The sequence below is a fragment of the Pseudopodoces humilis genome, chromosome 3 (genome assembly GCF_049639895.1).
Source record: "Pseudopodoces humilis isolate 2021_Gansu_Grassland_sample_001 chromosome 3, ASM4963989v1, whole genome shotgun sequence".
NCBI classification, from domain to species: domain Eukaryota; kingdom Metazoa; phylum Chordata; class Aves; order Passeriformes; family Paridae; genus Pseudopodoces; species Pseudopodoces humilis.
Genome location: NC_142202.1, coordinates 22,713,057 through 22,740,714, shown reverse-complemented (window position 1 = coordinate 22,740,714; position 27,658 = coordinate 22,713,057). Strand labels below are relative to the sequence as shown.

Sequence of the window (27,658 nt, the reverse complement as noted above, 5' to 3'; positions counted from 1 at the left end):
CTTTTCCTTTTATTCCCCCTCATACCCTACATCTTCACAATCTTATGATTTACCAGGACAAAGGGGGAACCAAGTCAAAACAAAAACTGAGCACTCCCATAAAATCTGACACTGTGCATCTTGATTCCTTTGAAGAAGCCTCTTTAAAAAAATCTGATTAAGACTTTGTAAGCTCTTATACTTACCAAAACCCTCCACAATTCCTTGCTTTTTCTCTGTTCTACTTAGCAAAAAATCTGAAGCAATCACTTTCGTCATCATTCATCAAATTACTTCTGAATAATTTTGTTTTATCTAATCAGACAGGTTATTTTCAGCTTACTGCATTCACTTAAAAAGAAGTAGGGACTGAAAAAATAGCTTTTTAGCATACTGCATTTGACAGCAAGTCTCAGCTTCTGTTCAACTAAACAACTAAAAAGAAAAGACTACATAAGACTGGTAGCACTTTCACATGGAAGTTAGAATTCAGAACAGCACTCCAGTAAGAGAAAACAGAATGAAGTCTGACAAGTTATTAATAGCTTTGCCTTATACATTACGTATCTGAAGTAAGTAGACAAAATTGCTTCAGCAAAATCAGCTCCTCTCACAAATATTCTCTAACTTATCTCAAAAAGGCTAATTTTGCCCACCTGAATATCCAATAACACTGCCAAGCCAAGTTAGAAGCTTCAGACCAAAGCTCTGATGGGCAACAATAGATGAATGCATAACTTGCACTTTCAATGGCTTTGTCTGACGACTGGTATTTCTCTTAAAAAGAAAAGGAAAAAGGAGGCAATGCATATTTATGTGAGGACTGGCATATACTTCTGTACAGAAATACAACATTCCTACAATTAATTTTTATAATTTATAATATTAATACATATTCTAATTACTAACACCTACATAGCAAACCCAAAAATCTCTGAACTTTGTTTATCCTATTAATATTTGAAGGACCTTATTATGCAATATCAGCATATTTAGGTCAATCCATTTTCCACTCTTGGCCTGTTATCAATGCTCACACTGATCTGCTGCATTTTACTGATAAGCAATCACACGTTCAACCCAAGACAGCTGTGCATGTTTGTCCCTCCCAACATGACAGGCAAGTCACACAGCAGTCCATCATGGAAAATGACTGTCCACAGATTATTTTCAAAAATACAAATTAAATATACAGAGTTAAAACAATAAAGAATTTACCCTCATCTATGTGTTAGAAAGCATAATAGTTAGATGCTACACATAAAAGGCATTTGTTCTTTGCCTGCACAGGCAGCAAGTTGAAAACATTGCACAACACTATCTTTAAAAATATGCTAATGCTTTCAAAATACCTTAAATAGTTAAAGAACAGTAAGTCTAGTTGCAGCATTTGTTTTTCAATGGTTGCAGTATCATACCTAAACTATTTTATGTGATTAAGTACTTCGTTGCAGCACTTAATAAAATATTAAAAGAGAACACTATTCTCATGTTTTTACATGGAAGAATCTTACAATATATAGATATTAATATATACCTACATAAATGCATAGATGCAAAATTAAAGCATTTGCAGTTTCACACTTGGATTCAATCAGTAATAATTTCCATAACTGTTGCTGTGAAAGACATAAGCAACTTCACACTATAGGAGAAAAACTACAATAATTTAACGTCACAGATCCGGACTAGCATGTAATTCTAAAAGATACGTTCAAAATTCCTGGCCACATCTGTTTTATGAAGGAAAAAATTGTCTACAAACTTCTTTTTAGAAAATTATTTTCAGTGTCAGGTAGGCCATAGTAGGAAAAAAAAACCCAACAAAAGATCACCAACAATAAAAACCCCATAAACCAGTATTTTGATTTCTCTTCCATATTGTAAATAGTATCTCCAACACTTTGTATTATTAAAATATAATAAGTCATTATGATAACAGTATCACAAACTGGGTAGCAAACCCTCCTTTTGCTTAAGATGAGGCAGTTAAGTAAGTAACATCCCTTACTGCCATCACTTACCACTATTACTGATTTTGCCTGATCACAGTATTGGAAATCTCCATATCGAACAGATCTACGGCCCTGCAAATTCAGAAAGATGTAACATTACCACCAGCTCCTAAACATGAGGTCCCAATTCTGTGTTTTACATTAGTATAAAAAACATAGCAAAAGCTTCAGATGCATGCTAACTACTCTGCCTTTCATGCTATTCTCACTTTTTAAATTACTGTATATAGTTAGATACTTGGATTTTCCAAATGCACCCTGTACCTTTTAAAAGAAGATAAAATTGTATCACATATTCAGTTACCTGTTACATTAAATTTTCTATGTTTAACATTGTTCTTAAGATGAACAATGAAAAGAACTACACTTATTAAAATACTGAAAACCCTAGTACAAAGACATTATTCATTAGTTCTGATATAACTTGAAGATATTTTAGATATTTCAGTGTCTTATAAAAAGCAGATATTAAAGTAAATTGGTCTTTTAAACATACAATTGAAGCACTTGTTTTATTCCAAAAGGAAGGTTTTCAGTCTTTCTCCACTGTCAATCCATACATAAAAATAGATAGTTGATTGAATTTATAGTGTACTGTAGACAGGAAAACTCACTGGCAGTTTAGATCTGATGCCAAATCACTGCTTCAGGCATAACATTCTCATTTCTTTCACATACTTGCTCATGTATATATAGATTCATGTATGTATTTAGAAGTAGAAGGGATCAACAGTAGGGAAAATTAGTGTATCCCACAGTACACAGCACATGCTCAGGTCAGCTCATATTCAGGGATCAGACGTGAATCTTCACAAAAAATAGAGCAGTGATAACACAAAACCAAAATCTAGTTCAGTATTTAGTAATACGAAGTGGTTATATTTCCTGCTCCACTGACCTCCTTGAAGTACTTTAACCACCCAAAATGACATTCTCATCACCATTTTGGAAAAGATTCCTCCCCACACCACCCCCCCAAAAAAGGCACAAGCCATTAAGCCAAGTAAAAAAGACACTCATTTTTCATGTCAACTGCTTACAGGTTCATTGCAAAAATAACAAGGTGCAGTTACCCAATGAAGTATCACTTTCTTTAAAAAAATGCACATGAGCCACACAACACAGCTGACAGAGTACTTCTGAAACTGAAATACTAGTTAAAATTATATTCAGTATATAGTAATTCTAAACTCACTGTTCCTCCTGAAAACTGTGTTAAATACTTTTACCTCTTCCTGCCACTATAATCTGACAATTATGAAAAAGAAAATTAAATTAAATTAAATTAGAAAAAGAAACCCCAAACCATGAATAGTTCCACAAGCACCAGAACAAAAGCAGTCAGATATGGATTTTATCCCTCACACTTAACTGGTGTTACTCTGAGAAGCATTTCCTATGTTTGGAACATATTTAGGGGCTCTTTCAATATCAGCTCTGTGGTTCAGTAAGGGAAGGGCCAAATCTCCTACCTGTCCTCGACAGAGGAGTGAGAAACACCTTGGTAATTGCACTTAAAAGACCTCCTAGAATACATTTACATTGAAACATATTCAGTATCAGGTCTGGTTTGGACTGGCCAAATAGTATTTAGGCACTGAGACATTTAGTATTTAGTATTAAGGCATTTTATGTGGTATGACACACAGGACTCACAGACTCACATTAACCACATGCTTTGGGAAAACAGACTAAAGTAAGTATACTCATAAAACAAACATTAGGTCAAGATAATTAAAAGTTCTAACAATTCATTCACTTACATCTCTATCTACTGTTGTTGCAAAACCAATGGCTTCCTTCTGTGTGCAGTTGACAGCCTTCTGAAGAGTATAAATAACTTGTTCATAGGTATGGACTTCATCATTAAACAGCATGCAGTAGTAAGTGTCACTCTTCTCACTTCAAAGCAAGGATTGAATTTATGTCATTTAAAGTCACGTCAAAGTAAAAGCAAGAGCAAAGGAAAAAATATGAAAAATACAAATCTATTACAGTTATTGTATACAATATATTTCTGACAATTTTAGGAGAAGCAGAAAAGATTCTTAAATCAGAACTTGCATTTTAAACTGCAAATATCTGTAAGCCTTTAAAAGGCAGAAGACAAAGATTATACTTACATCATTTCTAGTCCAGGCAATTCATTTTCCTTTTCCCATGTTAATATATCTACTGCATATTTAAATGCAATGGCAAAAATATTATAAGCTCTTGCTACCATATCTTCTGGTAAGTGCACAAGAGGATCCTGGAAAGTAAATATAAATAGCAAACAAGGAGTTAAATGACATTCAAAACTGTCCAATTTGCACCTCTCCTTATCAAAGATGATGTAAGAATCTTTAATGATGTCTTTCTTTAAATGACTTTTCAGTTGAAAAGAACAGTCAATAATCATCCTGTTTTCTTCCAGTTCTACACTGACAGTCACCAAAGCTCTAATCTAACATTCAGTACCTGAATGTAAACTTGCCTCTGATCACCCATTTACATTTTGACACATTCTTCCATTCTCACTCTTCTTGAGAGTCTCACTCCTGCACACCTTTTAAGATAGATCTTTGGAAGAACTTTAACCTCAGCTGTATTAAAATCTCCTTCTGCTATGCCTACAAAACCATAATTTCAAATCCCTGTATCTTTTGTTCCATTTATCAATATTAATAAACTGCAGAATACAAACGACCATGCATCTCATGTCCTGTTTTATATGCAGCATGCATTAAAAGGTATAAGTCTTATCTATCCAGGCTTATACAACATGCAGCACACTGGCATCATGATTTATGATGCACATCTCTTATATGCTGTGGTATATAAATAATTAGCTGCTGAAACGTAAATAGGTTTCATAATGCTCTGTCCATATCTCAGTCTTGCTCACAGAGAGCTGCTCCCTTTTTGTCCGCGGACCGTGCAACCATTTGTGCCCATTTTCTGCTCTCCATCTGACAACTGCAGCAGCCCTTACAAACTTCTCCAGCTCTCTGTGCCAGAGCAGAATGGTGGCTGCTGCAGGTGAGGGAATGGAAATGTGGAGGGGAAGAGGAAGGAAGAGGAGAGCTGCCCCAGTCTGCTGAGTCGAATGGACTACTTTTTGGGGCAGCAAAGGAGAACCGCAGGCAACTCTGAATAAGATAGTGCAGGTACCACTACCATTTCTCTCCAGTCCATTTTAAGGACGGTGAATAGAAAACATTATAAACCTCTTCTCTTAAGAAAGTTGTCTTTTACTGTATCAAAAGTTTGAGAACAACTAGTTGCTCTTCTACAAACCTGGAAAGGCAAGGCTGCATAACCTGCAAGTCACCTGGGCATACACTATACACTGGGTCACTGACCCGATTCATCATTTGCTATTTTGACGTATGTGTAATTGTTAGATAATTAAAATAACAGTGACCCAATTTCTGGTTTAGGATTACCTAATACTAAATTCTATGCTTCACTACAGCTTAGGTTGTATAAAAATGGCCACAATAATCTTTTCTCAACTTAAGTTTGCATCATCTAAAGCAGATGAATTGCTTGACAAGTTTTTGACAAGAATTGCTTGACAGTCAGCAATTCACCTGTACTAATAAAAGTTTATCCCCTACACCCCAAGATTCTTTGGGAATATTTGGAAGCTTTACAAGAGTGGTAACAACTGCCATTTCTCTCTTTTTTTTTTTTGTTCATTTAAAAATTATCCAGGTTATGAAGAAATATCAGCCACCAAAAGCAAAGGCAAACCGTAAGGAGCAGCTCTCCCTCCATTCCCAGCACTTTCAACAAAGGCACATACCTGGGCAAGGCAGGAAATAAGCTCCAATAATGCTTAAGAAACCATCCTTAATCTACCTCAAATAACACTGCATGAGAGATTTCAGTCTCCATGGTTTATGGGGAAGAAACACAAAGCTGCCCAGAACCTTGATTTTTCTGTCAGGCACACTCACTGTTTGAGTGTTTTTGGGCACAGAAGTAGCAGTCCACCCAAGATTTCATAACAGGAGTTTCCTAAGGCTGCTAATTAACGTGACCTGGCACATAGACCAAGTGGCGAGTCCAGCAGCCATGCTAGAGTCTTAGAGCTAGAGAGTGAGAACAGATTTTAGAAAGTGGATCTTTAGATCTTTAGAAAGACCACTGTCACTGAAAATACAATTACAGTTGCTTCACTTAAACCATCAGATCAGCAAAATTACTACCAATGCTTGCCTTAGATTTTCCCTTTTAAAAAATCTCACAGTATTATATACTATATATATCTATAGCTATATATATCTATATCTATCTATATATATCTCTATCTATCTATCTATCTATCTATTTATCTATATCTATATATACACACTATATACTATGTAAGAACAGATATGAGTGGCTAGGCCAGAAGCCAAATTAGCCACATTCACTCCTGAGATGTAATAACAGATAAGACTATAAGCAGAAGACAGAATGCTTCTCTGGTGTCCAGTAACTTAAGACACTAACATTTCCCATACCAAACAATTACTACAATTTTAAATGGCCATTGGTAATTTTTCCCTCTAATCCATGTTAAATTTCCTTTCAAACATGCATAAACTTTTAACAACAGTGTTTTGCAGTGGTTAGTCCAACAGCTTGAGTTCCTCCTGTAAGATGTGGCATGCATTTTTGCATTTAATATATCCAAGTTGTTATGCTATCTATCTGTTGTGAAGATGTGTTCTTTATTTACCTTCTCCATACCAAACAAGCTCTTTTAGAGGCCTCTGCCTTGTATCTCCATTATGACTTTGCTGTGAGAGCAAGGAGAGCAAGGTATTTTGAATTTTAAAAATATACACACTTCCCTTTGGTAAGAATCAAAATATTTGTTGCACAGACAGCTGAATTTGGCTTCTTGGTGCAAATGATTATGTGCAAATTTTTATTTTTTGCATGTGGCAGAATCCCTTGACCTCTCAGAATATACAGAAAAACAAAGAAACAGAACTAAAGCTGCAGAGGTGACAAAGAACATATAAAGAGAAGCCTTTAAGTAGAACACATTTTCAGGTACTTCTTAAGACATTAATTTTTGTCTAACACTGTGGTTCAAATTTTACTATTAAAGTCCCTACAACCTCTCATACAGAGTATACAAGATGAAAAATAACCTCATGGGAACAATTTATACATATACATACACATATACACAGTTAACAATGTTTTGAAATATGATGCCTCCATTGTAATTACCTCTTCTTCCGCAGTTTCTGAAGTGTTAAGTTCATGCTTTTGACAGTAAGGACCTTCCTTCCAAGCTTCTGTATCACCACAGTCACAGAAACCTCCTCCACCTGATGTTGTCATCTGAAATTATTTAAAACCAAAACAGTTCATGTGAGTATGCATATATATCATATATGCACAATAAGAAATGAGTAGTCACAGCTGTACTACAAAAGCATGATAACAACACCTCATAGCTTTAGACAGTACCCTGCTAAAATAGCAGTGGAATCATGTCTACTTTTATGACAACTGAGAGCTTGTCTACCACATCAGTGTGCATCAAAAGAAAAAACCCTGAACAGCAAAACACCTTCAAACATTTCCATTCTGGCTCACCTGAAGTTTTCAGATTTTCTGAATCTATTACTTGCCATGGCATCTGTACTTTGCCAAATTCTCACAGTTTTAACCTGAACAAAGCTAAATCATTTCACATGGCACTATTATAAGTGAGTAAAAGATGTGCTTTACAACAAAAGGAATTGAGAGACTTAAACTTTTCACCTATGTAAGCACAGAAAAAAAGCATTGGAAAATGTAAGGCAATATTTACACTGTTTTAAGACAATTTATTTTAAAGACCACCTCAAGTTAATAAGCATAATACCACTTCTTTTTTGAATCACACCTATTAGCTGATGCATAGAAGAATTTTTCTTTCACCTAGTTTTGGTATACTTGATATAGTCTATACGTACAGGCACATCTTACAGGTTCAATAAAACTAGACAGACATTTGAAAGAACATTTACTTACACTTTCAGATGTTACTTAGACTTGTTAATTCAATAGGCTCAAAATGTACAAGAAGTAAGCTGTTATCAGCAGATTTGGCTGGCTTTCTTGATAAAACTTATTGTGCTTGGAGGTTTTTTCCTGAATCCTAGTGCTCAGTTTAACCATGCAGTGAACAGATTTACATTAGCAGCAGTGCAGTGTTGTAAAGAACAGATTTACAGAAAGGCTGCACTGGTAGTTTTCATGTAACTTTTTAGTTTAAAGACACACCAAGGTCTTCTTGGCTTTGTTTGCAGGATTTTTTAAACTCATCTGTACTACTAATAACATTATATTACTAAAATAAATACCATTTACAGTTTTCATTTTCTATTTTAACTTTATGTTTAAGCTTTACATAGAAGAGGCTTCTTAATAAAGGTTTTTCAATAGCTTTTTAAAACAGTCAAACACAGAAGTCAAAACAATTCAAAACCCAGTGTAAAATTCACTAAAGGGAATGTGTTCAAAATAACATATATATGTAAGCTTAACTTACATAAAATTTAATTGCTCAATATTTTAAAGTGTTAACTTCCGGAAGTTACACTCAGATCAAAACACTCAAGTTCACATAAGATTATTGCAGACATTGTGAACTTTGTGTTTATTCAGCATTTGGAAATACTGTATACATTCTTAAACTCGAAACTGTTTCACACACACAAAATCAATAATAACTATGTCATTAACCTGCAGGATCACTAACCCTGTATCGGTGCTCTCTGTGAATGCTTCCAAGAAAGCATTCCATGCACAACACACAAGTTGGGTCAACTGCACAGTCTCTGAGAACAGCAACAACAGAAAGAAAGGAAAAAAAAAAGCATTAAACATTTGCTTTTGCCTTTAATTACACATTTTACAACAGATAATTTTCAAATATCATCCGTATAAACCTTCTAACTAATGTATATATTACTCTGAAAGAGGAAAGGGATGGCTTTAAAGAGGGGAAACAAATGAAATAGAAAAAAAACCTGTTCTCACACATAAGAGCCTTTAAAATACTGTGTGGGTAGTATGTCTAGTTGCATAATACAGATATTGCCTTCAAGAGGTGAAACAAGTATACAGGCAAATAAACAGATGAATTACATAACCCAAGTAAGTTCTCTCAAGTACAGAGTACCAGCATTAATGATCTCCAGCAATCAGACAGGACATTTTTCACTGAAAACTGGGAAGAAAGATAGCACGCAACAGACTAAATCAAACCTCTGCTTCCAAGTTCAGCCCTACAAGCTCACTGATGAGCTGCAAGAACACAATTTTCTCAACCAGGAGATCAGAGACCATAATGTCTTGTCTCCTTTATTAGACAGAAGGAATATTTCTGGTAAAAAGGGCTAAAACAAATGAGATAATTATGCATTATATTTAACTGTCTCCCTGAAAAACACTGAAAATGCATGAACTCACTTAATGCAACTGACTTCAAGGCACTGCAAAATTAAGGCAGCTGGGTTTTGCAATGTAAAAATAAATAGCAAGAAAATGTCTGTCTTATGATTATTATTAAAACTAGAATTTAGAGAAACAACTTATTTTGTTTAAAAGAAAACACTAGAGATCACATGAAGTCTCATTATCAAAAATTCTCAAAATAAATGATGGAAAGATCATCAGGCAACCATAACTTACTATGCATGACATACTATGCACGTTTTCTCCAGAAGAGCCACAAATGGTAAAAATGTCAAAGCAAAATTATACAAAGCCTTTTTGTTTTAGAACAGTTTATGTCCATGGCATTATTTTTTTTAGATCAAAAAAAACCAAACAAATAAACCACCACTTCATGCAACAATGTGCCTGCAGGACTTGGTAGATCAGTTCTACAATATTGAATGTTCATTCTTCATTCTCAAGTGCACTAGTGGCAGTGTACTTACAAACTCAGTACCATTTGTCAAGTAATTTCTCAGACAAGTAACTGTGCCTATACCTAAAGCAGAAACAGACCTGTAAGCTGCACAACTACACAGAAAATCCACTGCTATAATGTGGACTTGGAAAATAATGAAAGCTTAAATTAAACTCTGATTATTCTTCATTACTAGCCATAAGTTAAAGAAAATTAACACACAACAGGAATCAAATGTTTCCCAATCAACAAAAAAAAGAGAGGGACTCCATCCTCAGTATGCTAATAATGAAATACTGTTCATATAGAGCAATGAAAATGCTGGAAATTCTGCAATTTTCTTCTAAACACACTTGCTTTTCCAAGATTGACAACTCAATATGTATCTGAAGTACCTATCAGTTTAGTCTTATCCCTCTCATTGTAAAGAGGTCTCAAAGCATTTTCAAACCCAAAGGCCAGTAAGGTATGCTTCTGTAAGAGGAGAGCACTAGAAAGAAAAATTCTTCCACTACCATTCTTCCCTTGCAAATGAAGGGGATGGAAACCCAGACAAGTAAACCCTTGAAATTAGAGAGACATTCTGTCCCCATGTCACCTCACCAAGTGTTCAAGTGTCCCAGTAAGTGGTGGAAACCACACGAAATGAGAGGAATTTGTGACACAAACAAAACTTTTAAACTACAAACAGTTCAGAAAATATAAGATGAAAATGAACCTACAGGTAGTAATACAATGGCTTAAAACTGAAGATTCTTTTAAATACTTGTAATTGGTTAGGAACTTCCTGTTCTCCTTCAAGTTAAAGTATTTGTAATTTAGAGATAGAGGTAGGGAAGGAGCTAGAAGCTAATACACTTGTTTTAAGCATCTGTTAGATTAGTTTAGCAGGTCATGGAAAGAGGTCTAAAACACAGGATGAACACTAACAGCCAATATTAAATACCCAAAATACACACACATACACTTTCCCACTTATTTCTGACTAACACCCTGAAAGGTCACCCCAAATACTTTCTGAGTCTTTCATTTCTTTTGTAAAGAAAACATTCTACACTACATTAATTAATATTTCTCCATTTATACATCTGTAGTGTGTTAATTTTCCCCTGATCCCACCTGTCATGGAAGACTGCAAGGTTACCTTAAAAACACATTTTGGGTATTAACTTTTCATTAGGACAGTATAATCTTATTGCAAAATGTTCCATGACTTCATAAATCATAAAATATTTCACAATGTTAAGTTGAACTACCTGCAAGAATATGTAGGCTCTCCCACTTTAAAGACACGGCCACAGAGGTGAGAAGGTCTGTTTGCTTGCTCAAGCTTTGGAAAACCAAATGCAGGATCTTCACCACAAAGATACCATTCCATTGGTCCCAGCAAAACGTGTTGTGCCAGCATGTCTTCTCTCTGAGGGGCAGGGTTGGGGCCCCTGCAGTAAATTTTTGGTACATAATAGGCCAGATGCTGGTACACTTCTTTCTGAAGGTCATTTGCTTGCAGCCATTTCTTTTATATAAGAAGAAATGAGAACACAAATTCTTCATTAATAAACACACCAAACATAGTTCTAGCCATTTAGGTTATTTTATTTCTATATGAAGGATGTAAAATAGCATTGCAAAACTAGAAAGCCATGCTTCCTTCTAAGTGTTAAATCTAAATGATCACAAAAGACAGATGTTAGGAAAAGAGTAATTTGTTTCCCTGCTCACACAGTTTATCCTTTTGACATACAGAGAATTAAGAGAAAAATTCACTAAAATTTTCCTCCAGGATGAATAACCAGTAAAATATTGGCAGTGATTTTTAGGATATGGCCTAGACTACATTGGTCACATTTCTCTGGAGTGCAGACAGATGCCGCCAGCTTGGGACACAGAGGATCAGCATGAGCCTGGAGTTGGCAAGGAACAGAGACAAAAAGTACATGGAGAAAAGCAAACACAGCATTAGGTAACAGTCCCTTTCTCATTTAATTTCAACAAATCACCTGTGAAAATGAGGGAGTTTTGGTTTCTCCTGCAACAAAAATAACTCATCTGAATTACTATTTCAAGTGTGATGTTAGATCCATGAATTCTTGCACTGGGTTTGTGAGGCAAGGTTTTGGTAGCAAGGGGACTACAGGCTAGCTTCTATTAAAGCTGTCAGAAGCTTCTCCATGTCTGAGATCCAACACCAGATGGCTCCAAGATGGACCCACAGCTGGCCAAGGTTGAGCCAGTCAGAGACAGCAGTAGCCCTTCCGGGATAACAGATTTAACAGGGAATAGTATATTTAAGGGCACAAAAAGAGAGGAATTGCAGCTGCGAGATGTATGAATACGGGAGAGTAACAGCTCTGCAGACCCCAAAATCAATGCAGAAGGAGGGGCAGGAAGTGCTCCAGACACCAGAGCAGATATCCCCCTGCAGCCTACAGAGGTCCTGTGGGGAACAGAGATCCAACAGCGATGGCATGCTAGAGCAGCTGGATGCCCCAAAGAGGCTGTGACTCCACAGTAGGAAGCCAACGTTGGAGCTGGCTCCTGGCAGGACCTATGAAGCCATGCAAGAAAAGCCCATGCTGGAGCAGGCTTGCTATCAGGACTGGTGACACCGTGGGGCACCCACACTGGAGCAGCCTGTTTCTGAAGGACCACACTCCCTGTGAGAGACCCAGGCTGGAGCACTTCACAAAGAACTGTAGCCCATGACTGACATAAGTTCATGGAGGACTGTCTCCCATGGGCGGGACCCCTCGCTGGAACAGAGGAAGGATGTGAGGAATCCTCCCCCTGAGGAGGAAGGAATGCAGGAACTGACCACATCCCCCATTCTGCATCCACCTATGCTGCTCAAGGGAGGAGGCAGGGAAAACACAAGTGAACTTGAGACAGGGAAGAAGAGAAGGATGGAGGGAAGGTAATTTTAACATTTGGTTTTGTCTCTCATTACCCTACTCTGATTTGATTGGTGATAAACGAAATAAATTTTTCCCCTAGTCAAGTCTGTTTTGCCCATGACAGTAATTGCTGAGTGATCTCTCCACTCTTTATCAACACTACAAGCCTTTTGTTGTATTTTCTCCCCTCTCCAGCTGAGGAGGGTAGTGAGAGAGCAACTTTGGCGGGTACCTGGCACCCAGCCAAGGTCAACTCACAATTCTCTTAAACAATTGCAAAAAAACAATGTTGGCAATTTTTAAAAGGCATCGAACTACTGAACTGCCCTAAGACACTTAAAAACTCACAGCGTCTCCTAGTTTTTTTCCCTCCCTTGGTATATACACACAGAATAAAAAAATACTCTAGGACAACATTCGTTTTATCTCTGCCTTGTGGATAACAAATTTAGAAAGGTTTAAACCTTTCTAAAGTTAAGACTGCAAGTTTTTTATAATGAACAAATGGGAGCAACCAGATACTGCAAGTGTCCACTGATTAAATCCTGTGTTACATAAACAGCCTCAGCATGACATTTCTTATGTCATCATCAACCAGATACCCCCTGGCAACTTTGAAAAAAAGCGTTCAGAATCAACCTAAAACTGCACATGAAAACACAGAATTAATTATGCCAAAATAAATGGGTTTGGCAATCAAATGTTAGAGCTTGATTTACTCTGAATTATTTATGACTTAATCTAAAGAACTTATGTTTGAGATAACACAGTTGTAGTAAGTTCCTCAGGATATAGACATTCAGAGTCAGCTGAGCATCTGTGCAGGCTGCATTTTTGCTTTTTTTTAAAAATATATTGAAGTAGTTTCATTTACTAGATACATTTCTCTAAAGTAGAACTTGGTACTTTAAATAAAGCTAATTCGTCGGGGTACTTTCTTCACTTCTCTTTTCCTAAGTTTGATTTCTTAGAGTCATGATTGATCTGCTAAATCTTTCTATATCCATCTAGCTTTGATGGTCAAAGCCCAGTTTTTTCCCAAGGAAGTCCATGGGGAAAGGTTGCCAAAAAGCCATAGCCAAGAATGTAAAAGTTTACAGATAAATTCACCATTCCCACCAGGATTCAGAGAATGTCACCGAAAAAAAAGATTAAAAAGTAAAGTTTTCAAAAAGAATTTTATTTTTTACTTTTATATTTTATTCATTTTTCCTCTCCTTTCATCAGCTTTGTCAAATAGCTACTACCGCCAGGAACTGACCCAATCACAGTGGTAGTGACTTAATATTTTCCATTATTTACATTTAATAAGCTTGTTTTTACATTATTTTCTATAGCATATACTAGTTATTAAACTGCAGGATTTTTTCAGCAAAATATCTTTAACTTCAGTCTTTTAATTCAGCAGTATATTACTAATTTCTAGCTAGAAAACACACAGTGCATACTAGCTACACTACAAGCTCAGGCAAATACCTAGGCAGAGAAAATTCTTGTTCCTCGAGTAAACGGCTTTCCCATCCCAAAAATTCTGGGATTAGTTGTCTGAAAGTTAGGTGTGGCAATGATGAACATCATCAAACCTAAATCTGTTTGTGGAGACAGTTTTATACACATAACTGTGCATACAGTTTTGAAAATCAGGTCCTGGATGAAACAATATCAGAAGGAAATCCAGGCTACTAGGACAAGGAAACAGATGTGACTCCAAGAGCTGCCAGGAAGGCAACTCACAGGTCTGTTGTGCAAGTAATACTGTTAATAGAAATATATACACAGGTATACATAGGTTGCACTGCCTTTCTAAATTGCTGCCTGGGGAGCACTGAACTCCAGAAAAACTACTCAAAACCCTGGAATTTTTTCTTTCATAAAAGCATTCTGCATTTAGGCAAGGTTTAAATTAGTATTTGTCTATCTTCTAACCTGAAATCACACACAAAAAAAGCTAATATTCTGCTCTCCCAAGAGAGGTTTCTATTAAAAAGGGAAGTGTACTCCACTTCCTCCCTCCTCACACTCTCCTGCAACTTTAACTGCCCTGGGAAAAAAAAAAATGTGCAAAGCATTGATCAAACCACATCTTACATAAGTAAATACCTAATGGTTCATCAGGGTTTCTATTAAATTCCCAGCTAAGTAAGAGATACCAGGAAAACAAAATGCAGAATATTAATAAGCCGTAACACAACTCACTTCTCTGTTTCAAAACCCAATAGGTACAATTTATGGGGGTTTTAGCTACCAAAAAAAAAAAAAAAAAAAAAAAACCACCAAAAAACTTGCAATGTAGATTCACGTTATGTTACAGAGAACTTTTTTTTTTGATTTTTGTTCTTTGGAAGTTATCATTAAGTTACTGCTATGAGAAACTGAAGCCTTAAGTGCTGCAACTATTGCTTTGGGATGGTATTTGTTTTGTTAATATTGGGCTATCAGCAAAGTAATGCTATCAGCAGAGGAGCAAGAAAAACCATGCTAGATTTGAATTAGAGATTTCAGAACTGGAGCTTGTGCAGGTGATGACAGATAATAAAAATGAGAAGGAATTGACTACATTTAAGTTGGCACTTCTACCTATAGCAAATTTCTAAATGTATTCCCCTGGGTGCATGATTGCCTTGAGCTTACCTACAGTGTGACCCAAAAAAACCATCTGCTATTCACACAGACGAGGTAATTTGGGCTCAATTTGGACTACTTTATAAATGTTTGATAGAATTATTTGGTTAGCTGTAGAGAAGAAGGAAGACTAATCCTGGAGGTAAACTAGCTAGAATACAGCTAACTGTGCACATTTGCCCATCTAATCATATCTTTGTCTGCATTAAAGATACACAAACATAATCTGAGGATAATCTGAATTGTAACAGTCTTTTATTTTCATTTGGAAAGCAGGCAATGTAATTCCCACTGAGACACAGACAACTATTCAAGGTTTTATCCTACAGATATGCACATGATTAACCTAAATACTTTAACATACACATCCAATTCCTCAAATACCCAAGTGTCTAAATGGACAAACATTTATGCCAGAAATTAAACTTCCTCCGAAGATTTTACACTAGAGTCTACATTCCTCTTTCAAATATTCTTTGTAAGAGCAGGAAAAGTATATAACCAGAAGTAGATTTATTCAAATATTACACCGATTTTACTAATACTTCCTCTACAAACACCCCATTCTAATAATCCTAAAATCAACTACTGCAAGCTTTTCTAGAACCGCATCTTTAATAGCAGGGAGGAAGGAAGAATCCTGTAATGGCATTTCAACATTGTAAGGCGTTTTGGGGTCAGACATCCACCAAAACTAATGCGGGGGGAATCTCCTCAGGTCTAGGCGTGATTGCCGGCAGAGAGAGGCGAAAGGGCAGCAGAGGCGCAGGAACGTAACCCCAGGAAGCAGTGAAGGAAGGGGCGCGATGCCCGGCCGCCCCCGGCAGGGGATGGCCACGTCCAGGCAGCTTCCAGGGAGCCACCTGCGCCAGCCGGCACAACAGGAAAAGCTGGCTGATCGCTGCCATGGATTTCGGCTGCTGCAACAGCGACGCTGGCGACAACAGCGCGCTGAGGCCACAGCGGGACATCGCTGCCGGCCGGGGGTGCCCTCAGAGCCAGCCCGGGCAGGGTCAGCCCCTCCCGGAGAGCTCGCTCACCCCGCGGAGCGGCCTCGCCCCGGCCCCGCGAACGGCTCCCCAGGCCGGTGCCTCTCGCGGCCTCCGAGCCCCCGCTCCCTCCCAGCGCCCGGCCCGCCGCCTCACCACGGCGATCTCCTCGGCGGAGCACTCCAGCAGGCTCTTGTCAATGGCCTGCACCTCTGACTCCAGGTCCGCCGCCATCTTCTCCCTCCTCCTGCCCCCTGCCCCGCGCCGCCGAGGCCGAAGCCGGGACAGCCGGAACGGGGCCCGGGCGGCCGCCCAGCCCGGGGAACACACACTTCCGCCCCGCCTCCCTCACGTCACCGGCCGCCGCGCCGCGTTCTGGGGGCTGCAGTCCTTCCCCAGCGCTGCTCGGCTGAGACGCGGCGCTCCGTGCCCGGGGCCGCGCTGCGGGACCTGCGGGGCCAGGCCGGCGACCGGTATCCGCCCCTCGGCCGCCTCCGCGGACCGCCTGCCCTTCTTGCCTCACGGAATCCCAGGATCATGGGATGGGTCAGGCTGGAAAGGACACATTTGGTCCAACCTTTCTCCTCAGGCAGGGTCATCCCAGAGCTTTTCCTCCAGACGGTTCTTGGGTGTCTCGAGTGAGGGAGACTCCACAACCTCTCTGAGCAATCTGTTCCAGTGCTCAGTCACTGCACTGTAAAGAAGTTCTTTCTCATGTTCAGGTGGAAGTTCTATCATCAGTGTCTACCCCTTGCCTCTTGTCCTATTGTTCAGCACCACTGAGCAGAGCCCAGCTCCATCCTCTTGACACCGTCACTTCACATCCTTATAGACGTTAATGAGGTCCCCTCTCAGTCATCTCTTCTTGAGGCTGAGCAGGCCCAGCTCCCTCAGCCCTTCATCATAAGAGAGATTCCCCAGTCTCTCAGTCATCCTCATTGTCCTCTGCTGGACCTGCTGCAGAAGCTCCACATCTCTTTTGTAGTGAAGAGCCCAGAACTGGACACAGCATTTCAGATGTGCCTCACCAGAGCTGAGTAGAGGAGCAGGATCATCTCCCCTGACCTGCTGGCAATGGTCTTCCTAATGCACCCCAGGATTTTGTTGGCCACCTTGGCCACAAGGACACTGCTGGCTCATGGACAGCTTGTTGAACACCAGCACCACCAGCTTGTTGTTCACCAGTTTCCCCCAGTGCAAAGCGATATCTGGGACTGGGGACATCTCCAGGTGACTGGCAAAGCTGGGTGCCCCCTTCAGCTGAAATGCCCTTGTCAGCACTGCCATGGGGTAGTGAGGGCTTCCTGGAGAGCTCTGACGTGCCATGCGGGTGGAAAGAAAATAAATTGGTAAATATACAAACGTGGAAACTTTGGCTTTAAGACAAATGTTACTAAATAGCAGAAGCTATAAATTCTGTTGCTCAGCTGCCAGCGGGCCACCCAAATTGAGGCGTGCCTCGGTCACTCAAGTGTGGATGCTGCTCTGCGTCTCAAAAAACAAGTCACCACCACTAAACCCAGCAAAAAATCATCCTCCATAACTCCTTTTCAGCACATACAGGCTCAGCATCTTATGAGGCCTTTCTGAAAACCTGTTGTACCACTGCTGTACCCATGGGTTTGCTTTGTTCCTCTGTAATTACAGCTGGGCCCAAACCAAGCAGACGTGTCTGACCATGCGTGCTGCCACAGGGCACCTAAGCTTGCTGAGGTTTAAAAACACACCTTCCTTCACTTGCTGGCAGCTTCTGCATGGACCTAAGCGTTGTGCATAAACTGAGTACTATTTCTACCTTGCACCTCCTATCAGCCTTCATGGCTGAGATAAGGACCCACACAACAAGAGCCTAACCTAGCAAATCCTGCTGAGGAAATCTCAGCTCTGGAGAATTTACACTTCCAAATCTAGACAACGCATGGGAGGGAAATAAACAGTCAGAAAAGGCAGACCAAGTCATAACTGCCTGCAGTACTAGCTGAAGGCACCTATAAATGTTGCCTTTGCCAAACATACTAAGTTACATCAAAACTCTGCATTGAGAGTGAGTGCCACTTTACATCTTATATTCCTTAAAACTTTGTAAGCATTCTCATAGTGAGTATGCATAGTTGCTTCTTCCCTTTTTTTATCTCCTTTCCTCTCCCTTCTCCTCATTCTCTCCTCAATTAATAGTTTACATATCAAGTTTCCCAATAATATGTGTAATTTTCCTTTGTATGTTCCCTTCCTATATGCAGGGTATATATTTTACTGTGCTTATTTTATCACCATTGCCACTTCTTAAGTAATTGTTCTTAAAACACAGAAAATAATTATATATTCCTGAGAAGATCAGTAAAGCCCGTACTGTTTCTCATTCATGCACTGTGCATGCCTAAGGAATACAGAACATGAATCTTCTTTGGAAAATAGCACAGGGTGAAAGAAAGCTGTATGACTTAATTGTTTCCCTTTCTGGGATGCATGAAGAAAATGTTAGAAAAATCCTGGAGTTTAGTAATGTGAGAGGCATCTTATTTTACCTAGCAAAGTGGGTAACCCAAACAGAAATTAGCCTGCAAAGCCATTATTTCAATATGAACAAAACAACTTACTGAGTATCATTTTTTACAACTTCAGGAAGAATTTTCCATAACATTTAACCTGTGCCATTTACTTCAGAAACAAAGATACTATTCAAATTCAGGAGTAATAATTAAGGTCCAGAAGACTGCCTTTATCTTCTGCCAAAAAGCCTAACTCTTACGGAATCTATTATCAGATAGAAACTGCAAAAGAGAAATCTAGACAATTTTAATTTTTCAGCAGGTTTAATAGTAAACCTCCATGTCATTGCTCTAGCTGAGATGTTTCTGGGTCTCACCATGCTTTCAACACACAAGATAGTCCATAGAATGCTACAGACCATGGTTATGAAAGATGCAGATGTCATCTATACCTCTTTCATCTCCTGACCTGTCTGTTCAAGCACTGCTTGCATCTGTCATGAAAAAAAAGGGAAAAAAAAAAAAGAAACCAAAACCTAAATGGTAGTTTAACTGGAGATCAATTAACTTAATTGAGGTCCAGTATTTTTAATAAATGCTGTGTCTGTTAAGAACACAATGTAAAAAGGTTCCCTGGTTTAACCCCAGACAGCAACCAAGCACCACTCAGCCACTTGCTTACCCCTCAAACAGTCGGACTGGGGAAATAATTGGCAGGGTAAAAGGTATAAAACTTGTGGGTTGAGATAAAGGCAATTTAATGGGTAAAGCAAAAGCTGCACTCACAAACAAATAAAGACAAGGAATCAATTCACTGCTTGCCAAGGGCAGGCAGCTGTTCAGCCATCTCCAGGAAAGCAGGGCTCAATCACATGTAGCATTTATTTGGAAAGACAAACACCATCACTCAAAAAGTGAGTTTGTCACACCCTCGTCCTTCTGTCCCCTACTTTATATACTGAGCATGGCATCCTATAGTCTGGACTATCCCTCTGGTCAGTTGGGGTCACCTGTCCCAGCTGTGTCTCCTCCCAACATCCCATGCATCCCCTTCTTTAACTTCCTTACCAGCATGGCAGCACAAAAAGTAGGAAAGGCCTTGAGTCTGTGTAAGCCCCCCACAGCAATAACAAAAAACATCTCCATATTATCAACCCTGTGTTCAGCACAAATCCAAAGTACGGCCCTATATCAACCCCTGGGAAGAAAATTAACTCTAATCCATCCTAAACCCACAATAGGCATAACTGAGGAAATACTGTCACAGTGGAGACTGATGGTCCCTTTCTAAAATCTGTTTTAGAAGGTACTAATGAAACACCCACTAGAAGACTGCTTCTTGATGCACCAGAACTCACCCATGGCAGCCAAGCTGAAGCCCAGCTGATTTGAAAGAGAAGGGACCTCCAGTAGAGCACAGTCCAGAGGGCTTAGCATACAATAATTCTTGTTATCCTGGCTGAATGCTGCTTGAACGTGATCATCTTCAGGGCCTGTTGCGTTTGCAACTAGAAATGGATGAAATTAACAGGTAAAGGGATGTTGGAGGGAATTTTTAAGCAGCTGGTTTGCTGGTATGTTAACTGTACCCTAGATGCAGTCAATTTGACAACACTGTATTAATTTGAATGTAAATAGAAAAATACTGCATATCTAGACTGCAGGGATAAATGTCTATAGAGAAGACTCAGTAAAACAACATGCTATTTAATGGAGTTTTCTGGAAATCGTTATGAAAGGTGACTCTTGTGAGAAGGATTCAGAAATGTTCCTATTTTCTGTGAAATGTTCCCTGGTACAGTTAAAAAAAATTTTTTAAAAGCACTTCCATGTCTGTTCACTAAAACAATGATGCACTTGCAACTTAATTTGAGGTTTAACTATTATAGCAAATGATCAGCATTTTGCTGCCTGAAGTTTATATTACATACCTATATCTAAAAGCATCACTTTGAAAAGACATTTATACCTGTTAAATCTTGCCTAAGTCAGCAACCCTTTCCACCAAATAAAGCACATGTCTAAATGTAGGATTAAGGTTTGTATTTTCAGTAACAGTAATTTTGATTAAACTGTTTGCTTAGCAGATACTGAATGACCAAAGTAGTGATTTTTACATAGCAAATACAATTTTGAAAGCCATTATCATTTACATGGTTTTCCTCACTTCCTCTTCAGTGCCAGATGAGGTAGGTTTGTAGTCACCATCTCCTTCATAGTCTTCAGATAAATTCAGAGGGTAATTCTTTTATTTCTGTACTGCCAATTCCAATGACAAATTATGCTGACCAAAATAGAATTTTTCCTGTGATAATGTTAATTAAAAGATGAATTGTGAATGAGGTGAACAATGACACCCAGTACTTGGTGGATTGATAAGACATAGTTCACTAAGCAAGACATTATTCAGAACAAAAGAGCACACAGTAATCTGAAAACACAGGTTATTTTAGGAATTTGGTTCAGAATTAGAGTATTACAAATACTATCTGACAAACTGTAGGCGATTCTTTATTCCTTGGAGGCACTAGTGCTATAATATCAGCCCTTTTAGCAATAAATCTGAATAAGCTTATTTCTTTTCCTCGCTCTGTCTTTGCATGAGCTTATATTACAAGTGTATAATATTCTAAACATGATGCCAAGGAAAATTATTTTTAAAAAGATACTGAAAGCATAGCATATTGCATAATAACTGTGAACATAGGAGGCATAATGAAAGCATAAAGATACTGTGGCCGTGTTCCCGTCTAGTGAATGCTCTCTGCAACTCTAGCAAAGGCAGTTACATAACTGATTTTTATTGCATTAGGCAACAGCAATATTGCTAAGCAAACTGATGTGCAGAATTAGAAAGCTTCTTCCACAATGGAAATGAAGAAAAAAGATGGAGGAAGGGCTCTCACTTAACATCCAGGGCAAGAGGATGTGCATCTTCATTAGTGGATCATGTCAGAGGGACAGCATGATTTATTTTCATCACGCAGTGCCTTAGAAAAAATACAGTGCCAACCCCGTCCATGATAATTTCACTGCTTTCTGCAGTGTAACATGTCAACAGTCTAGAGCTCAAGCTGGTAAGTTAAAACACCAACCTCTAAAAGCGGTTTAACAGGAGTTAAGATAATAGTCTCTAATGAGTTGCACAGGGGGAAAAACTAACAGGGAGCAAAGGAGAAAAAAACTACATATGCAAAAACGCGCCTGATCTCATCTGTTTTCACTGTAAATTCAGAACACTGCTAGTGTGTATTTAGACATAGCAGCTAATACAGGCTGGGAGATGAATAGATCAAGAGCAGCCCTGCCAAGGACTTGGGAGTGCTGGTGGATGAAAAGCTGGACATGACCCAGCAATGTGCACTGGCAGCTCAGAAAGCCAAACGTGTCCTGGGCTACATCAAAAGGAGCCTGGGCAGGAGGCCAAGGAAGGGGATTCTGCCTCTCTGCTCCCCACTGGTGAGACCCCTCCTGCAATGCTGTCCAGCTCTGGGGTTCTCAGCACAGCAAGGACATGGACCTGTTGATGGAATCCAGAGGAGGCAACCGAGATGGTCAAAGGGATGGAGCACCTGACTTGTGAAAAAATGCTGAGAGAATTGGGATTGTTCAGCCTGGAGAAGAGAAGGCTTCAGAGTGTCTTACTTGTGGCCTTCCAGTACCTGAAAAGATCCTACAAGAATGATGGAGAGGGACTTTTTACAAGAGCCTGTGGTGACAGGACAAGGGAGAATGAATTCAAACTAAAGAGAGTAGGTTTAGATTATATATTAGGAAGAATTTCTCTGTTGTGAGGGTGGTGAGGCCCTGGAACAGATTGCCCAGAGAAGTTGTGGATGTCCCATCTCTAGAAGTGTTTAAGGCCAGGTTGGATGGAGCTTTAGGAAACCTTGTCTAGAGGAAGGTGTCCCTGCTAACGGCAGGAGGTTTCAAACTACGTGATCTTTAAGGTGCCTTTCAACCCAAACCATTCTATGATTTTAGGATACAAAAAGGTCTGTGAGCTGGTACCAAGAAAGGTTATGTTTGTCGCTCAGAGGTGGTCAGCTTTAGCACCTAGGAATGTGCAAGAAGCACTTAACATTTGTTCTGTAGCTAATGCTCTTCACCTGCACTTATTGATGCCAATGAACATACAGGCTTATGTTGCAGCCTTCCCCTTTGCAGGACTTTCCTTCACATGGTTGACTATTTTTCAAGTTTGAACAAACTTAAATATTCTTGAGACTTCTACTGCTTGTGTTTGAGCGGCAAACAAAGTGGCAGGAAGAGGGGGTATACAGAGGGGCAGTCAGCCGTGTGAAGTGTACGAAGTGCCACTGTTGATGTTGCGTTGCCGTAGGACCAGACCTTTAGAACCCTTGCACTAAGAAAGAGCAGTCACGGTATTTAGCATCCACTACAGCGCAAGCAAGTGCACTGTCAAAGTTCGGAGCCTCAAAGCTGCTCCAGCGGGTGTAGGATACGGTGAGATAGGCAGGTTCAGCAGTCCTCCTGAGCCATGCCCGCTGCGCTGGCTCCCTGCAGGAGGCTCCGGCGGGAGGCGAGGGAAGAGCCCCGTTCTCCTTGCTCTTCCCGCTGCCGGCGCCAGGTGTCGGCAGGCGGCGCGGGCACGGCGGTGCAGGAGCGCCCCTCTCCCGCCGCTCCCAGCCCGCGCTCCCAGCTCCCGCTCGCTCCTGCCTGCAACCGGAAGGGTGTGGGTGGGTGCTGGGGCTGGAGCAGCCATGCGACTTCAGTTTTACCCCACCCCCCCACCCCCCCCCCATCTTAAATCAAGCTTTAACTGCTTAGTGGCTGATACTTCGGGAAATTCAAGGTATTTTTGGAACGAGTCAGATGTTAAAAGAAGAGAAATGTGCTGGGCAGTGCTTGGGGACCATGGATAGGGCTTTGGGTGGCAGGAGAGGCAGGACAGGGAGAAAGCAGAAGTGGCCAAGGAGTTGCCTGCAGAGATGGGTGGCAGGATGAGCACTGCAGTAATCCTTTGGGAGAAGAAACTGGAGCAACCTCCTGTAGGTCCCTGCCTCAGCACTGCAGAGGAGCTTCTGAGTGTCGGGAGCAGCTGGCCGTCCGATGGTGACACTTGGTGACAGTGCTTGTTCTTGGCTGATAGAGACCAGAACTGTTACTGAACCGCTGGAGAAAGAGTTCTTGACTCCATCTGAAGCCACATTTATGTGCGGTTATGGAGAGGATGCACAAAGGAAATGGGAACATACAGGGTGGATGAAAGATTCATCTGGGAACATGAAAATGCTTTGAACAAGTGAACTAACTCTTCTTTTCCCCTTCATTCACACAACAGAGCAATTTTAAATTAGAACAGGTTGTAACAGATTTAATTTAGATCACCATGGTGCCTAGTATAATGCTACAGCATATTCTAGTTTATCTTTTTCCTTGATTTTAAAGGGCTAAACAGTTTTTAAATTGTGGATTTGTTATAGAATGTATGGCTGCTAGGCAGTCCTAACCAATTAGAAATTTTTTACTGCACCATGATTAATTTTGTTAGATAAAACTACTGAAATACAACTGAAGGTAGAAATAAAAAGCATTTAAGTGCTCTACAGCCATGATTTACTCTTCAGAGATGCATTTAACGTTGTCTCCGGCAGAAGAGCTTCATCCATTTTCCAAACATTCATTTGTTTATTTCAAGATTAGTCTCAGTTATAAACAGACATTAAATCACCTCCAGGCCCTAATACATTGTAATGAAGTATTGTAAACCATGTAGTATGTTGGTTTAAACAATGTAATCAGAAAGCAACAAAACCATTTTCTCCTGGTTTTTGCTGGCTCCCTGACTTCTGTCTGTTCAAAGAAAAGTTCTTTTTAGTCTGTAAATGTCAAGGTCACTCAGAGGTCAAGTTTGTGCTTTTGAGCCATGGTTCCTTTCAGGTTATTGGCTTTGTTTTATTACTGAAAGGAACCATCCATTTTGGCATATAGAGCAAAGAAGTCATGTAATCCTATTAAATACAAAACCAACATGTACAAATAATGGTGAAGGTTTGACAATCACACAAAAGCCCCCTTTTTCTGCCCATAGTTAAGCCTGCAGTGAGTAATTAATGGTCCTTCCATGAGCCTGTCTACAGTGGGAAAACTGCCTAACTAGTTTCCAAAACACTTGCTCAAAAACTGGCCAAGAGCCCCTTTTGGGCAAGCTGGCATCCTTCTACTGCGATGTGCAGGAATGGGAGGGGGACAGAAGCGCCTACCTGTCGCTTTCCATCTCAGAGCAGATCATGGCACTGAAGGAGACAGTCACAATCCTAGGCAGAGGATCCTTGGAAACGGAGAGAATTAATTAACAAAGAAGGAGGAAAGCCTCTTTGAAGAGTTAAGGATAAAAGGAGATAAAAGGAGGTACTTTAAGTTATTAGGAAATAAACTTGCTTTGTGGCAGGAGAGAGAAGTCGAAAGTGGAGGTTACAGCATGCAAGTTGAGATGTAAGTGGATCATTATGTACTGGGAACAAAAACTGAGACATAAAAAATTAACAACAAATAGATCACTAATTTCCCTATGAAGTATGTTTATGCATAGTGCAAGGTCAGTAGGAGAAAAAATTAGGAGGATGAAATAAGGTATAATCAGAATTTAACATGGAGCAAAGAAAGTGTGATTTAAATAAAACTGTCCTCAAAGTGGTATCTACATAGAGGTAACTGAGGGAAAATGCTTAGGATTTTCCTGGTCAGTTAGTTAGGACCAGATGTCAACAGTGGGCTTGCCGCGTTGTCTCTTCTGCTTGTCCCTTCTTTGAGGACAGTCAGCTACAGTATGTGAAAACAGCTGAAGGTTGCAAACACCAGTTTTCATAAACAACATTCATAACACTATTTTCACATCCCTCAGAAAAGCAGAGAGGTTATCACAACTTTAAAATCTCTGTTTGCTGGCAAGACAAAACGTTACCATCCTAGAGTGTATGCAAACATAAGGACTGACTGGATCTATTACTAATAAAAAGAGATAAGATGATTGAGAGTATAGATAGCAATTGCAGATAAGACGAAAAACTGCATGAAATGTAGGCAGGACTGCAGAAATTAACCCCAAGACATACAATTGAATATAACAAACCTTACAGAAGTAGAAATGGGAAACTGAGAAATGTATATTACCCAGATTGTGAAACAAGATTTACAAAAGGCTGAACAGTAAAAGTTTCTGGCCTATCATATTGCAAGGACAGATAGACAATAAAGATGCTTGGAGTTTAAGAATGGAACAAGTCCAAGATCTTCAGATAGTCTTCTAATAGGAAGGGAGAAACACTGGCATACCACCAGGGAAGGACCTCCACACAGGACTGCTCCTTAAACACAGACTCAAAAGGTTTTTGGCAGACACTTGAGTGAGAACAGTCTCTAATGGCACAATCTTAAAACAGGACTTCTGTAAGAAGTGTCTCTCAAACCTGGGTTTGCTTCTTGAGTTGAGCATAGTTTAAGAAGGCCACAAGTTCATTATGAGTAATTAGAGCTGAATTTATTTTTTTGCCCTCCTTTGTTTGCACAGCATCACTCAAGTAGTGCATGAAAAGTGAAATACACCCACAACTCCTCATCTGGGGATTTCCTCAACTGATAGACAATCAGAGTATAATTAGCTCCTTTGCCCCTGTCTAGGGTGCAGAGGAATTATCAGTGCCTCAATCTTCAGCTATTGCTAGCTGCTAGATTAATCAGCTGGCATGGGACTCAAAAATCCATGGATCTGTACTTGTTCTCCTAAGGGGGTTTAGAGAATGTGTTGGCATGATAAGAGGACACATAAGCTGTAAAATATATACCCAGAGAAACACAAATGTATGCCTTGTTGTTGTTGGAATTTCTCAATAAAGTTAAATGGATTCTGCAGACCAACACATCAACTAAAGCAAAAATTGGTTTGAGAAACCTCTTTTCCCTTCCCATATTTCTTCCCTCCCCATATTTCTTCAAACTTTTCTAGCAAGCTAGCAATGCTGTAGGTACTGCAGATTTAAAAGATGAGCCTTCTGGTCCCTAGCTTATCCAGTTATTATTGGTAGATTCCAGGGAGCTGTCAGATATGGAAGGACCAGCTTGTACTACCCATGGCTAAAAGAAAAATTTGGAGACTTTTTTAGGAAAATTCCACACTTTATGACCCAAAGGAAGATCTCTTCTTTTGTACCTCTGAAAAAAATATCATGCCTAATTTGCACCATTACCTATTTCCTCAGCAGAACAGACCCAAAAGTCTGAAAACTTTAGTCTCACAGACTTAAGCTTGCATCAGGAGATTGTTTTGGAGCTTAAAATTTAATTTTATTTACGGGGGTTCCTTGCAGTTCCCTGTCTCACTGCAGCCATACAGTAACTTCACTGCATTTTCTGCTGTTTTTCAGTGCAGCTCTCACCTCCTCAAGTGTTTTGGGGCCACCAAACAAAAGCTGTGACACAGAAATGCAAAGGAGCTTGTCTTCTACTGTAAGAGTATTCCCATCACTGTAAAATTGTGAAACAATACAGCTTATTTCTATCTGATGATGTAAAGTGCCCTACATCACTATAAACAGAATATACTGTATATATATTGGATATACAGTATGAGTCTAGCCATGTGAGCATTTTTAAATCTTGACAGCTGTATCCCTACAGTTTAAATGCATATCTGCCCACTGTCACATATGTAAGAAACATATGTAACATATGTAAGTAAGACACAGTGAGACTTTGAAGTAACTGGTATATATGACTATAAAAGATTTGTATAAAAATTCAGGTTACAGTTCTG

At 39.5% G+C, this 27,658-nt stretch overlaps 1 protein-coding gene across 6 annotated transcripts in view; it reads right to left on the bottom strand.

The window, feature by feature from the left end:
* Nucleotides 1-16,705, bottom strand: part of UBR2 (ubiquitin protein ligase E3 component n-recognin 2) — a 55,251-nt gene extending 38,546 nt beyond the window's left edge. For all 6 annotated transcript variants that reach the window (XM_088052562.1, XM_014252878.2, XM_005523370.3 and 3 more), the window contains exons 1-8: nt 16,550-16,705; nt 11,145-11,404; nt 8,731-8,809; nt 7,209-7,322; nt 4,118-4,245; nt 3,758-3,896; nt 2,004-2,066; nt 636-756 (exon numbers count right to left, since the gene is read on the bottom strand). In XM_088052562.1, coding sequence (XP_087908688.1) covers nt 636-756; nt 2,004-2,066; nt 3,758-3,896; nt 4,118-4,245; nt 7,209-7,322; nt 8,731-8,809; nt 11,145-11,404; nt 16,550-16,627 — 982 coding nt within the window. In that variant the 5' untranslated portion in view covers nt 16,628-16,705. The remainder of the gene's footprint in view (nt 1-635; nt 757-2,003; nt 2,067-3,757; nt 3,897-4,117; nt 4,246-7,208; nt 7,323-8,730; nt 8,810-11,144; nt 11,405-16,549) is intronic.
* Nucleotides 16,706-27,658: the final 10,953 nt, after the last annotated feature.